Source organism: Protopterus annectens, chromosome 2.part0 (assembly GCF_019279795.1).
Source record: "Protopterus annectens isolate FY-2018-M chromosome 2.part0, PAN1.0, whole genome shotgun sequence".
NCBI classification, from domain to species: domain Eukaryota; kingdom Metazoa; phylum Chordata; order Ceratodontiformes; family Protopteridae; genus Protopterus; species Protopterus annectens.
Genome location: NC_056728.1, coordinates 1,689,260,499 through 1,689,273,995, shown reverse-complemented (window position 1 = coordinate 1,689,273,995; position 13,497 = coordinate 1,689,260,499). Strand labels below are relative to the sequence as shown.

Below are 13,497 nucleotides of genomic sequence, written 5' to 3'. Positions count from 1 at the left end.
AAGGATCAGCTGTGAGCCCTTTCTTATTTGCAATGGTGATGGACAGGTTGACAGACGAGATCAGACAGGAGTCCCCGTGGACTATGATGTTTGCAGATGACATTGTGATCTGTAGTGAGAGTAGGGAACAGGTGGAGGAGACCCTGGAGAGATGGAGATATGCTCTAGAGAGAAGAGGAATGAAGGTCAGCAGGACTAAGACAGAATATATGTGTGTGAATGAGAGGGAGGATAGAGGAATGGTGACGATGCAAGGAGTAGAGGTGGCGAAGGTGGATGAGTTTAAGTACTTGGGGCCAATAGTTCAGAGTAATGGTGAGTGTGGAAAAGAGGTGAAGAAGAGAGTACAGGCAGGATGGAGTGGGTGGAGAAGAGTGTCAGGAGTGATTTGTGACAGACAAGTACCAGTAAGAGTGAAAGGGAAGGTCTACAAGAGGGTAGTGAGACCAGCTATGTTATATAGGTTGGAGATAGTGGCATTGACAAAAAGGCAGGAGTTTGAGCTGGATGTGGCAGAGTTAAAGATGTTAAGATTTGCACTGGGTGTGACGAGGGTGGACAGGATTAGGAATAAGTATATTAGAGGGTCAGCCCAGATTGGAAGGTTTGGAGACAAAGCCAAAGAGGCAAGATTACGTTGGTTTGGACATGTGCTGAGGAGGGATGCTGAGTTTATTGGGAAAAAGATGCTAAGGATGAAGCTACCAGGTAACAGGAAAAGAGGAAGGCCTAAGATAAGGTTTATGGATGTGCTGAGAGAGGACATGCAGGTGGTTGGTGTGACAGAGCAAGATGCAGAGGACAGGAAGAAATGGAAACAGGTGATCTGCTGTGGTGACCCCTAATGGGAACAGCTGAAAGAAGATGATGATACTGGGGTGATACTTACACACAACTGGAACATCTCCTGCCACTCTAGCCTCTTGGGGCGACTCCTCCAAGATGTCTCCCTTATGCTGCTTCAGGTCAGCATAGTGGTGCCTGACCTTCTCACCAGTTCGGGGTATGCCAGTGGCACTGGTGAGGTCATGGGCGAGACAGTCCCAGGCTTCTGCCTTATATTGAGAGCCCTAGTACTGGCCCTGCAGCAGTCTCTAATCATGGTCTTTAACTAGGAGTCCTGTCATGACCTTGGACTCCTGGATGCACCAGCATTGTGCCCGAAAGCACACATATTCTCTCCTTACTGCCATAGTGCCTGCAAGGGGAAGCTACAACCAGTTATGAGATGTATTCCTGCCTCTTAGGTTTAAGTAGGGCTGATTTCCCCGCACTTTTCTGTGATTGGCCAGTTTTGAAAAGGCTAAGCTATGGGCAAACCTGCTTACCTAAGGTTGGCATTGTTTAAAGAGGTATACCACTTGGCATAATGAGTTAGCTGGTCTACACATTGCTTAAGCTGGCCTGTGCAATGCTTAGCAGTGCTTACATTAGACTTTGCATTATATTTCCTTTTTGGCATTGATTTCTTATTTATTGCATCTGCCTGGTATCCACGATTAATGTGTACGTACACTCCATGGGATCCTTGTGTTTTATTGGGGACTTCAGCACTCTATTACAATTACACCTCACTTCTGGGCTTACTGCTGTACTCCAGTTCACATATTTATGTTATTTAGTGGGTTATGGAACATATAACTGTATACTGATTCCTTACACAGGTTCAGTTTGTTTTTACTATGGTGAGGACTTGTTTGCTGATACCTCATTTTTCAGTAATTCTGTGATGGCTTGGTGGTTAACTACTATGACTATGATGTATAGGGTCCTGGGTTCAAGACCTGCATGGTTGTTTATTTTGTTGATGGGCAGAACAAGGGCCGTTGGATATAGACTAATTAAGGCATGTTTGAGCAGTTGTAAGCAGGTTTGCATGACGGTAAGCACTGCTAACCTGCAGTTACATCTGCTTACAGAGAGTTAGCTTTAGAATTGCTTAACCAGTGTAGGCATTGCTTACTGCCAAACAAATGGGCTTTAGCCCACATACTAGTGCTTAAATATGCTTACTACTGCTTATTTATGCTTAAACCTGCTTACTAGTGCCTTTTTCATAATGACACTGACGTGTGCATTTACTGCAGTACTCCGGTTCATGAAAATATGTTACTTAGTGGGTTATGAAATATAAATATTACTCATAACATGTTTTGCCATGGAAAATGTAATGTGTTGTAATGGGACTTGAACTGGTAATGCCTGCTCGTAAGGCAAATGTTTAGCCCACTATACTATTGCTATGTTGTTTCATTTGCATATATCTTCCTTGTTATCCTCTTCAGCCATTTAAGCTGCATTAACCATAGCTAAGCGATGGGCACATCCGTGCACCTATGATTAGCTTTACTCTGATTTAAAAATAAAATAAAGGGTTTCTTCATTTTATTTATGTATACTGTTGCTGTTGTACACAAGGGGGACTGTTGGTGGGGATATGGTGTCACCTATAAGTGGTCTCGCTCATTTCCAACCCCTTTCTGCTGTTATTCATTCCGGGGCGTGTATATTCTGAGAGCTCTGCTCTCAGACATGCCCCATGCACTCTTACAAGCTCCATGTAAGCCTAGGAGCTCAGGCAGTGTGTCTCATTATTATGCATGGAGCACTGCCATCCTGCTCCTAAACGGCCGCTTCCATGCAGGACTAAGTTAGTCCTGCACGGAGGAATAGTAAATCTGGGGTTTTGTCTAATTCATACAAAGTCATTTTTTAAACTTCCTTATTTACTTGTGCTGGGAATTTTTTACTTCCCATATTTTATTGCATTCTCTCCTTTCTTTTTCTAAACATTTCCTCTACATAATTTACTGCAATTTTCATAATCTGTGATTGACTTCTTACATCTCCTTTGTCTTTCATTTCTCTCATTGTACTACTATTCTCTTTCAATATTTTACTTAGGCAAAAGTCAGGGTGCCTTTTTGGCTGGGCTTGTATAGGCCCCAGGGCCGATAGCCTAGTACCTACCTATGAACCTATGAAATATGCTGATATCTTTGTTTATATAATAATTATTTAATTTTTCATAACTTCTTTAAAAAACTTCTTTCTCTTTATCACAATATTCTGTCTAATTCTGTTCTAAATTTTCAAATGCAACTTCATATGTTTTTACATATTCTTGTGTGCCCATCTTTCTTATCTTACTCTGCCATTGTAAGTAACTTCTTTTATATATTTTTAAAAAATAATCAACCAACTAACATAAAATTTCCTCATAGTAACATACCAGATGGGTAGCTAACTGGCTCACCGATAGAATACACTAAATTCCTTTCCTGTTTCATTCCATTCTTTTTTATTAATTCTTTTTAAACCCTTTCCTAGTCTAATATTTTCTTTACTTTCATTCACTTCTATCCATATAGCAAGATGTTTTGTAAATCCTGTTGCAATTGATTATCCTTCTGCTATACTTAGACCTTTGGATTTTAGAAAATAATCAATCTAATATTTTAAAGCACCTCTACTATGCACCCATACTTTTCTATATTATGTTACCAATGTGTCACATTTCATAACTTCTTTCATTTTTCTTACATCTTTTCTATTCTTTTTCTTTTTGTCCCTTAAATTATAATTGAAATCTCCTGTGATTATAATATCCATATTTACTACTATGTAATCTAACATCTGTCAAAATAAATTCTCCTTTCTTTACAAATGACATATGGATATATCTACATCACATTTATTATACCATTCTAAAATCAATATCCTTATTATATTTTTCATTTATTTATTATCTCCCGTTCGATTCTCAGCTGGAGCGCCTTCTGTGTGGAGTCTGCATGTCCTCCCCGCGGACGAGTGGTGTTCGAAAGACATGTGTAGGGTGTGCCTTCGTTGAAGGTTGGGCATTGAGCTGGCACTCCGGCACCATAAAAATCTACAGCCAATCATTAGCAGACTGGAGTTCCACTGTGGCGACCCCAAACCGGGAAAAGCTGAAAGAAGAAGAACATTTATTTTACTTTTGTTGACCAGGAGAATCCGACTGGATAAATGTCAATTTTCAGTGGAGGCCCGGGAGAAAAGCTCTAGATTTTGTAAATATACAAAGGCAAGCAAACACATACAGAGTCATTTAACAAATACAGAGCCCAGGTGCATAAACATAACATATTAGAAGTATATAGAGAAAACATATATATATTTTAGCTGAAAAATGTAGTAGCAGGACATGTTAGTTGTATGTCCAGTAATTTCTGCTTGAATTAATGAGAGTATATATAATTCACTCATAGATATGTGTATATTTACAATATTGTGTTTGAGTATGATGGTGTATGAAAGAGTTGGGGAGTACAGTGAGTAGTAGAGAGCTTTCAGGAGTGTAGTAGAACTCCTAGTAGATGAGGTTTGCGTATTAAGAAAACTAGTACATACAGTAAATTAATATGTGGAGGTTGATAGAGAAAGTCCTGAGGGAAAAGCAGGTGTAGAAGGTCAACCTTGGGGAAGGCATGTTGTTTACATTTACTGAGAAAATCCTTAAATTGTTAGTTTCTCAATTCCTTAATTTAAAGGAAATCATACTCTTCTTATACTACTTTTTTTAAAAAAAAAACATTTCTCATCTGTTTCCTTTCTTTTTCTTTTCTTTTAAGTATATGCCTTTGAGTTTCCCTTTTCTACCTTTTTTACCAATAAAGTTTTTTTTCCCTTTTACTACCTTCCAGCTTATTACATCTTCTTCATCACTAACTTCTGAATTTATTCATATTTCTTCCTTTTATTTTCTTTTAACATCCTTTTCTTTTTTTACGTTTTCTTCCATTTCTATTTTCAGTTCTTTTGGATTTTGTTATTTCCCACCCTCCTTATCTTCACTATCTGTTTCAATATATTTGCTTTATAATCCATCCATGCACATCCTTTTTTTTACATTTGTAAGACTCTAGTTCACATTTCTTTGCATAATATCCAGTTTTCCCACTTTGATAATCTTTCTTTTTATCACAATTATTTACTAAATGTCCTTCTTTCTTGCAGAAATAGGTTCATAGGTTCATAGGTTGGTACTAGGCTATCAGCCCTAAGGCCTATACAAGCCTAGCCATAACAATTCCCTGGCTATTTCTTCCCACATTATTTACTTTCCTGGACCCCTGTCTAGCAGTGTGACTGACATGATCCCTGGGCTGAATTTCCTTTCTCCCATCCAATCATCAAGGTTCCTCTTGAAGAGGTCCAAAGAGGCACTCTGCTTGACATGTATGGGCAATCTATTCCAGAGTCTGGGGAGTCTCTGGGTCAGGAACCTATCCCTCCAGCATGTTTTGTTTATTGTGATGACAAGGTTTAGATCCCTGGAGCGTGTAGCTCTCAGGGATTGGGATTTCTTTAAGTGTAGCATGTCCAACAGCTCTGGGTTTGACATGGCCTTGTATGTTAAGCAGAGATCACCTCTGAGTAGACGATACACGACAGAGTATAGCTGGAGTTTTTTAAGGCGGTCAGCGTAGGGCATCTGCTTTAGGCCTGTGATTCTTTTAGTGAGGTATTTCTGAGGCCTTTCCAGTTGTTGCAGATGTCTTGAGAGGTACATACCAAACGGGGCGTTGTATTCTATAATGGGTCTAATGAGGGATGAGTACAGTGGGACAATGACCTCCTTTTTTCTGGATGAAAAGCCCTTCGTGATGAGGTGTGCCACATAGAAGGATTTCCTGACTGTTGTGGCGATGTGGTTATCAAAGGTGAGACCACTGTCCACCTGTGTCCCTAAGTCTCTTATTACACTTTCTGTGTTTAGTGTACTGCCACCTATATGGTAATTCATGGATAGATGTTTTTTTCCCAAAGGGGATAACAATACATTTCTTGGCATTGAGCTTGAGTCCATGGCTCTGGCACCAAGCATCTGTTTCTGTAAGGCCCTTTTGTAGAGTATCCACATAATTTGGGGATTCAATAATGGCTCCCAGTTTGCAGTCATCTGCAAACTTTGTTAGCCAGAGTCCCTTAGTGTTGACCTGTACTTCAGAGAAGTAGATGCCAAACAAGAGCGGCCCCAGGACTGAACCCTGAGGTACTCCACTTGTCACTTGTCTGGAGCTGGATTTGGAGTCGGCTACTTTTACAGTGTGGGTTCTATCAGTAAGCCATTTAGCAACCCATTGGGTGACATAGGGCTTAATGCCCAACTTAGTAAGTTTATCTATGATTCCAGAGTGGGGGATGGTGTCAAAGGCCTTGGCAAGGTCTAGATAGGCTGTATGGACCACCTTACCCTTGTCCATGGCTCTGGAGACTGATTCAAAGAAGTCAATCAGGTTCAAGAGACAAAATCGGCCCTTCACAAACCCAAACTGGGTGGGGTCCAGTGTTTGAAGGTCGCCAATGTCTTTGTTTATAAGTTCCATGATAATACGCTCCATGGCCTTGCAGATAAGGCTTGTCAGACTGATGGGATGGTACTTTCCAGGATCCAAGGTGGATCCCCCTTGTGGATTGGGATAACTGTAGCTCTGCGCCACTCAGTGGGCACGAAACCTGAGGTGAGGCTATGATTAAACATGACACTTAGGTGAGGTGCCAGTTCATATTGTAGTTCATGTAGTACACAGTCCAGGATGTCATCTGGTCCCATGGATGCTGTATTCTTGGCTTTAGAGAGTGCGTTTTGTACCTGTGTGGCCGTTATTACTGGAATTTGGCAATCTTCCGGTATTGAGATGGGCCATTTAGGGGTGAGAGGGGTGAAGTTGGCACTGAATCGATCTGCCAGGATATTGGCAATATCCTTCGGATCAGTATATTTAATGCCATTCTGTTTTAGCTCAGAGCAGATCTGAGCATTGCCATTTAGATTCTTGACATAGTTATAGAATGCTTTGTGGTTGTCTTTGGAATCTTTGGCAATTTTATTTTCGTTAGAATGTTCTTTTTTGTCCCCAATACTTTACCACACCACTGTTTCCTTCAAAATTAATAATACTTGGTATTTGTATAATTTTTTTCATTTCAAGTCAAGGCAATACCATCTCCTAGTCCATAAACCCTATTATCGTAATCTTTTGAAATGTCCATCACTTCATTAGAAATATTATTTAAATGTCCTTTCACTGTCTGAAATTGTATATATTTTCTTTTTGTCTCAAACAACTTTCATGACTCAGTCATCCCACGGATTATCATTGTGTCTTTTTTCATATTCACACAAAACATTTTCCACACATTGTGTATTCTTAAAAAGTCACAAAATGTCTCTTTGTTTATTAAAATGAAATCTCTTACCTCATGTGTTTTAATTCTTAAAAGAATTATTATAGTGCCCATTACTTATATATGACAATCTCATTGTGTCTTTTGCTAGATATTCTCACAAAGAATTTTCTTTTGATGTTATTTTCTTTTTTCTTTTCTTTCTGCTGTCCTCCAGTTATTTTCTTTCTGCTGTCCTCCAATATTTGCCACTATCTTCCACTCCATGTATTTTTCCCATTATTACTCCCCATGACACATTGTTCTCTGGTTCAAGTTTATTTATCATTTCATTTAATATATCATTCCACAACCTTCCCAACTGGAGGGGTGAAACAATGCACTCTTCTTTTACCACATCCTCTGACTCCACAAACAACTCCTTCTGAAGCAGGCTTTCTGAATCCTCTTCAGTGCCATGAGTAACTTCTTTAGAGCTGGCATTTGCCTCCACCCCTTCCAACACTAACTCCATCTCACAGAGCATTCTGCCAGATGTCACTGTGCTACGAATGGGACATGTGCACATACTCACATTAGGCAAACTGCAAGTACGATTCTTGAGTAGAGGAAGTTCCCTGATGCCCTGACCAAACTTCCTCTAATAGTATACATACCACCACGGGTCTCCCCTGAAAAGAGGCTACTAGCTTAGTAGGACTAACCCGGTCACCAAAGGATAAATAAATAAATAATGTGTGGCTAATTTCTTCATTGATGGTATAGTCATTAAGTTGCTAGCTAAATAGTCCAGCACCACTAGCTGTTGATGTAGTTGCATCAGCTTTGAGTGAGTCCCCACCTAGAAATCCACAAGTATCTGTATTAAATCCTTCATGGCTGAATCACTCAGAAACCATGCCAGGAACACAGCAATTATAGTGTTGTAGAAAAGTAGTAGTTTAAAACACGGTTTGCACTTAGCAGCAGAGCTACTACAAGAATCTGAAAAAAAAATACCACATTTAAGGTCAAATTTTGTTTATAAACACACCAGTAGTGCAAGTCCAAAATGGGAATGTAGCAGAGCATACATTTGAAAACACATTTATTTAATAATCCACACACCAAACTATCAGCCAATTTTTTAAAAATAAACAGTACTTCAGTTGTTCTCAATAATAATAGTAAGACCACCCAGCCTCTCCAGGAAATAAAAAAGGTCTAAGTTACAAGTCTCTTCCAGATACAACTCCAGCTCTAAACACAGATACTTCCTCAAATATAATCCACAGGTAGCCGAGAAAGGGTTCTCTGTCCATGCTTTCAGGGTCTTCCTTTTGGTGGTGCTTCAGTGCTGAACTTTCTGGTGTGGTGCTCTCAGGTAACCTCCTTACATACCACATCAAATGATAATTAATACTCTCTTCTGTGAGAAAAATTTCCATGCACCACACTGCAGTACACACTTTGAGTCATTTAAAGGCAAATGCATACTCTCTACAGGTAGCACACTACTATGATAATATATATGTTCAGCAGAAATTTAACACTTAACACTGCCTATTGAAATTAATAAAAACACCATAGTAAAACAAGCAAAAATAAAAACAAATGGAAATGTGGGTGTATCTGGTTTGTGTGATACATTAAATAGTTTATACTGCATGCCTAGGGAACTCTGCTTGTGACTTAATCGCTCATCATGAAACTCATTTCTTGAACTATTAGATATTTCAAGTGTTACATTCTAAATCCCCATATATTCCAAATATACATTCATCCATCCATGCGAGTTGCAGCTGATTCCTATAATAACCCTCATGAATAACCACCAACATCTGTAGACTTTACTTGGGAAGACTACCAGGCATTTTTGAACACCTGGCAGGAGACTGTTATGTTAAAGGTCTGTCTGACTGATGTCTGCAAGGGATTAACTACATAATAATATAACTATGTAATATCATGCATGCCTGTGGACAATTTACACAAAAGTGAAATACCCAGAGAAAACCCATGTGAATACAGGGAGAACATGCAGACTCCACAGAGAAGACATTCCTCCTAAAATCCAAGCAGGTAAACCTCTTGCTTTCAGACAACAATGTGGCTCACTACGCTAATGTGGTACCACATACATACATATGCACATGCATGCATGCGTGCATAATTTCCCATTATGATATTCTTAAAATTTTATCATTTTGTACATTTTACAGTCAAATCTTATCATTAAAGTAGCTAACAATAAGAAATATCTGCATGCAAACTAAACTTAAACTTGGTGGAAATGCCGAAGTTGTCTGAAGACAATGAAATGTAATTGAATATAATATGCATACAAACAAAAAATAGAATGCATGTTAGTCATTTACCAAGTTGAGCCAGACACTCCACAGAGGTATGTCACACAGTTCAGCAGACCTGCTTCATTCAGTGCTTCCAAGGTCCCTGCCAAGCTTATCATAGCACGCAGTCCACCACCTGATGCCAGAACAGCAATTGTAGGAGTATCCTGTTCATCCTGTTCATCAATATCAAAGAAAAAAATAAAAAAGGAGCAATGACTGAATTCAGTGAAATAAAGAACCCATATAACTGTCATGAAAGCAGTGCTTTTAATATCAGCTCATTCAATCACAGGGACTTTGCATAAACAGGAAAGTACCAGACTTTCAGGTGGATACTGGGTGAAAAACAGCAATATTGCCTAACATATCATTTCTGGTCCAAGCAGGTGGCTAAGACGTAAATTATGGAGGACCATTGCAAGCCTGAACCCCAGCCCTTTGGCCACATGTGAAAAAAAGCAACTTTGCTTGGCATTTAATTTCTGGTTACATACAGGCACATTAATTTCACACTGGCTACATTATGCAAACAATATGCATTACTATATCATGTAAAAGTACACTACTATGGCTGTTTGACCTCACACGGTCATCATACTCCAAAATTTAATTGCAAATAAAGCTGTAGCACTTACAATACAAGCATTCACTGGTAAATTCTTTATTTTTGTAGCACAGGTCTATATGAACTGCCAGCAAAATACTTGTATTTTAGTTTCCCATGCTATGCAGTAAACTGATTGTCTCCACTTATGCCTGTGAGTCTGCCCACTTTGATCCCTTCCCACCCCCCAGTTCACCAGCTCATCTACTAAACACGCACATGCACACATACACATTACATGTACTTTAACAAATGGTTGTTAAATGAACTACTGTCATATACTGCTCAATATATAAATCAAATACAGTTCACTAAAACCACACTGTTTCCCTCAAACATTTACTCACCACCTTTCATACTACCAACATTCATTCATTCTGTGGAATCTACTCTCTACACATCATCTTTAGTGCTTCTGACATTTCAACATGCACACCTTGCTAACAATTATTTCTCTGTTACTCATCATACCTCTCAACTGTACAGACTTTCTCAGAATGTTCAGATTTTGCCTTAAATTTTGGTCTATTTTTCATAAATTGTGGTTTTCTGGCAAATTAGTGGGAAATCATTATAGTTTCATAGTTTCATAGTTTAGTACTAGGCTATCTGCCCTGGGGCATTTGTAAGCCTAGCCATAGTGATGTGACTTTCGCCACCCCATGAAATGGTACAAAAATGCACAGAATAGATTTAGAATACTGTGCCTCTGTCTAGTAGTGACACAGTGAAGGTCCCCTTATATAATAGAATTAGTTTACTGTGCCCCTGTCTAGTAGTGACACAGATGTGACCCCTGGGGTAAACTTACGATCTCCCATCCACTCATCAAGATGTCTCTTGAACAGAGTTAGTGAGGGGCTCTGCCTAACATGAACTGGGATTTTGTTCCAGAGCATGGGAAGCCTCTGGGTTATGAATCTACCCCTCCAGCATGTCCTATTCATAATTGTGCCGAGGTTTAAGTCTTTAGCTCTCGTGGTTCTGATGGATTTGGATTTTTTGAGGTGGAGCATGTCCATCAGTTCCTAATTGGACATGGCCTTGTACGTCAGGCACAGATCACCTCTGAGCAGGCGGTATGCTACTGAATAGAGCTGGAGTTTCTTTAGTCTGGCAGAATAAGACATATGTTGGAGACCCTTGATCCTCTTGGTGAGGTACTTTTGTGGTCTCTCCAGCTGTTGCAAATGCCGGGTGAGGTACATACCAAATGGGGCATTGTACTCAATCATGGGTCTGATGAGGGAGGAGTACAGGGGTACAATGACATCCTTGGATCTGGATGTGAATCCCTTCATGATAAGGTGTGCAAGGTAGAATGTCTTTCTAACCACTTTGGCAATGTGGGTGTCAAATGAGAGGTCGCTGTCGACTTGGGTCCCTAGGTCTCTGATTACTTTTCCATACTCAGTGGGTTGCTGTCTATGTGATAATTTGTGGGTACTTTGTTTTTCCCAAAGGGGATGACTATACATTTTTTGGCATTTAGTTTAAGGCCATGACTCCGGCACCAGTTGTCCGTTTCTGTGAGGCCTTTTTGTAGGATGTATGTGTCCGCTGGTGTATCGACTATGGCACCTAGTTTGCAGTCATCTGCGAACTTTGTCAGCCACAACCCTCCCATGTTTGCTTTAACATCTGAGAAATAAATGCTGAACAAGAGGGGTCCCAGGACAGATCCCTGTGGGACACCACTTGTGACTGGCTTTGAGTCTGACATTGCTCCAGCAATTTTAACTTTATGGGTTCTGTCCTTTAGCCAGTTTGCAACCCATCTAGTGACATAAGGATTTACATTTAAGCTGTTGAGCTTATCTATGATGCCTGAGTGCGGTATTGTGTCGAAGGCCTTAGCCAAGTCCAGGTAGGCTGTATGGACTGCTTTGCCCTCATCAATGGCTCTAGTGACTGTTTCAAAAAAGTCAACCAGGTTCAAAAGGCAGGATCTGCCCTTTACAAAGCCGAACTGGGTGGGATCAAGTGTCTGTAGGTCCCCAATGTCTCTGTTTATGAGTTCCATAATGATTCTTTCCATAGCTTTGCAGACCAGGCTGGTTAAGCTTATGGCGCGGTAGTTCCCAGGGTCTGTAGAGGTACCCCCTTTGTGGAGTGGGACCACTGTTGTTGTACGCCAGTGTTCAGGTACATATCCTGTAGTAAGGCTAAAGTTAAATAGCATTTTTATGTGCGGGTTTAGCTCCTCTTGGAGTTCACGTAGCACGCAACCCGGGATACCGTCAGGTCTCATTGATGCTGTGTTTTTAGCTTTGCTAAGGGTGACTCTCACCTGGACATCTGAGATGACAGGGAGATTACATTCAGCTGGAATAAGTATTTCTTCTTTTGGGGGTGAAGGAGGGGAGAAATTTGCACTGAATCTGTCAGCCAGAATGTTGGCAATATCTGTGGGTTCATTGTATTTTCTGTTGTTGTGAATTAACTCTGAGCATATCTGAGGGTTTCCACCCAGGTTTCTAACATAGCTGAAGAAGGCTTTGTGGTTATCTTTAGTATCCTTAGCGATTTTTCTCTCAAAGTTGGCCTTGGATGTTTTTATGAGAGAACGTAGTTTTCCGCTAGTGTTGATCAGAGATGTCTTCCCTTTATGGTATTTTGCTCTGTCGTGCAGTAGCTTCCTTCTTTTGTTATACAATTTGTTAATGGCTGAGGTCCACCAGACAGGATGCTTGCCTTTGGTGGAGAGGGACTTGGATTTATTTGGGATTGCATGATCCATGCATTCTTGGAGATGTCCATAGAAAGCATTTGTGAAGGATTCAGCATTGTGGGATGTGGTATCCACTGGCCCAGTGGGCTTAAAGGATACCATCTCAGTCTTAAGAAGAGTGAAGTCTGCTTCTGAGAAGTTTTTCACTGTGGTCTTTTGTGCTGGGGGTGGAGGTGGGATATGTATATCCAGGGTGATTAGTTTGTGGTCAGATCTCACTAGTGAGGGGTATACCTCTGGTGTGGAGCATTTTGTCCCCATGTTTGTGATGATCAGGTCTAGTATATTATCTCCCCTAGTGGGAGAGGTGACTAGTTGTTCCAGTGCATTTGAATTTATGAATTCCAGGAACCTTTGGGCTAGGGTGTTAGGGCTAGAATAATGTACCCAATCTATGTTAGGGTAGTTGAAGTCTCCCAGTATGATGGTATTTTGTGATATATTCATATCCTCCAATGTCTTCAGGAAGGCTGAGTGGGGTTCCTGAGATTGGGAGGGTGATCTGTAACATGCTACCAGTTGTATAGCAATTTTGCCAATGGTTAGTTGCACCTGTATGGTCTCCGATGCTTCATGTGTTGGTACTAACCTGGAGGTGTGGGTATCCTTGATGAATATGGACACTCCCCCTCCCTTTGTGGTTCGGCCTGGATTTT

General features: G+C 40.3%; 1 protein-coding gene across 1 annotated transcript in view; it reads right to left on the bottom strand.

The window, feature by feature from the left end:
- Positions 1-13,497, bottom strand: part of LOC122792873 (cytosolic phospholipase A2 beta-like) — a 204,272-nt gene that overhangs the window by 137,092 nt on the left and 53,683 nt on the right. The window contains exon 2 of the mRNA XM_044060431.1: positions 9,531-9,679. Coding sequence (XP_043916366.1) covers positions 9,531-9,679 — 149 coding nt within the window. The remainder of the gene's footprint in view (positions 1-9,530; positions 9,680-13,497) is intronic.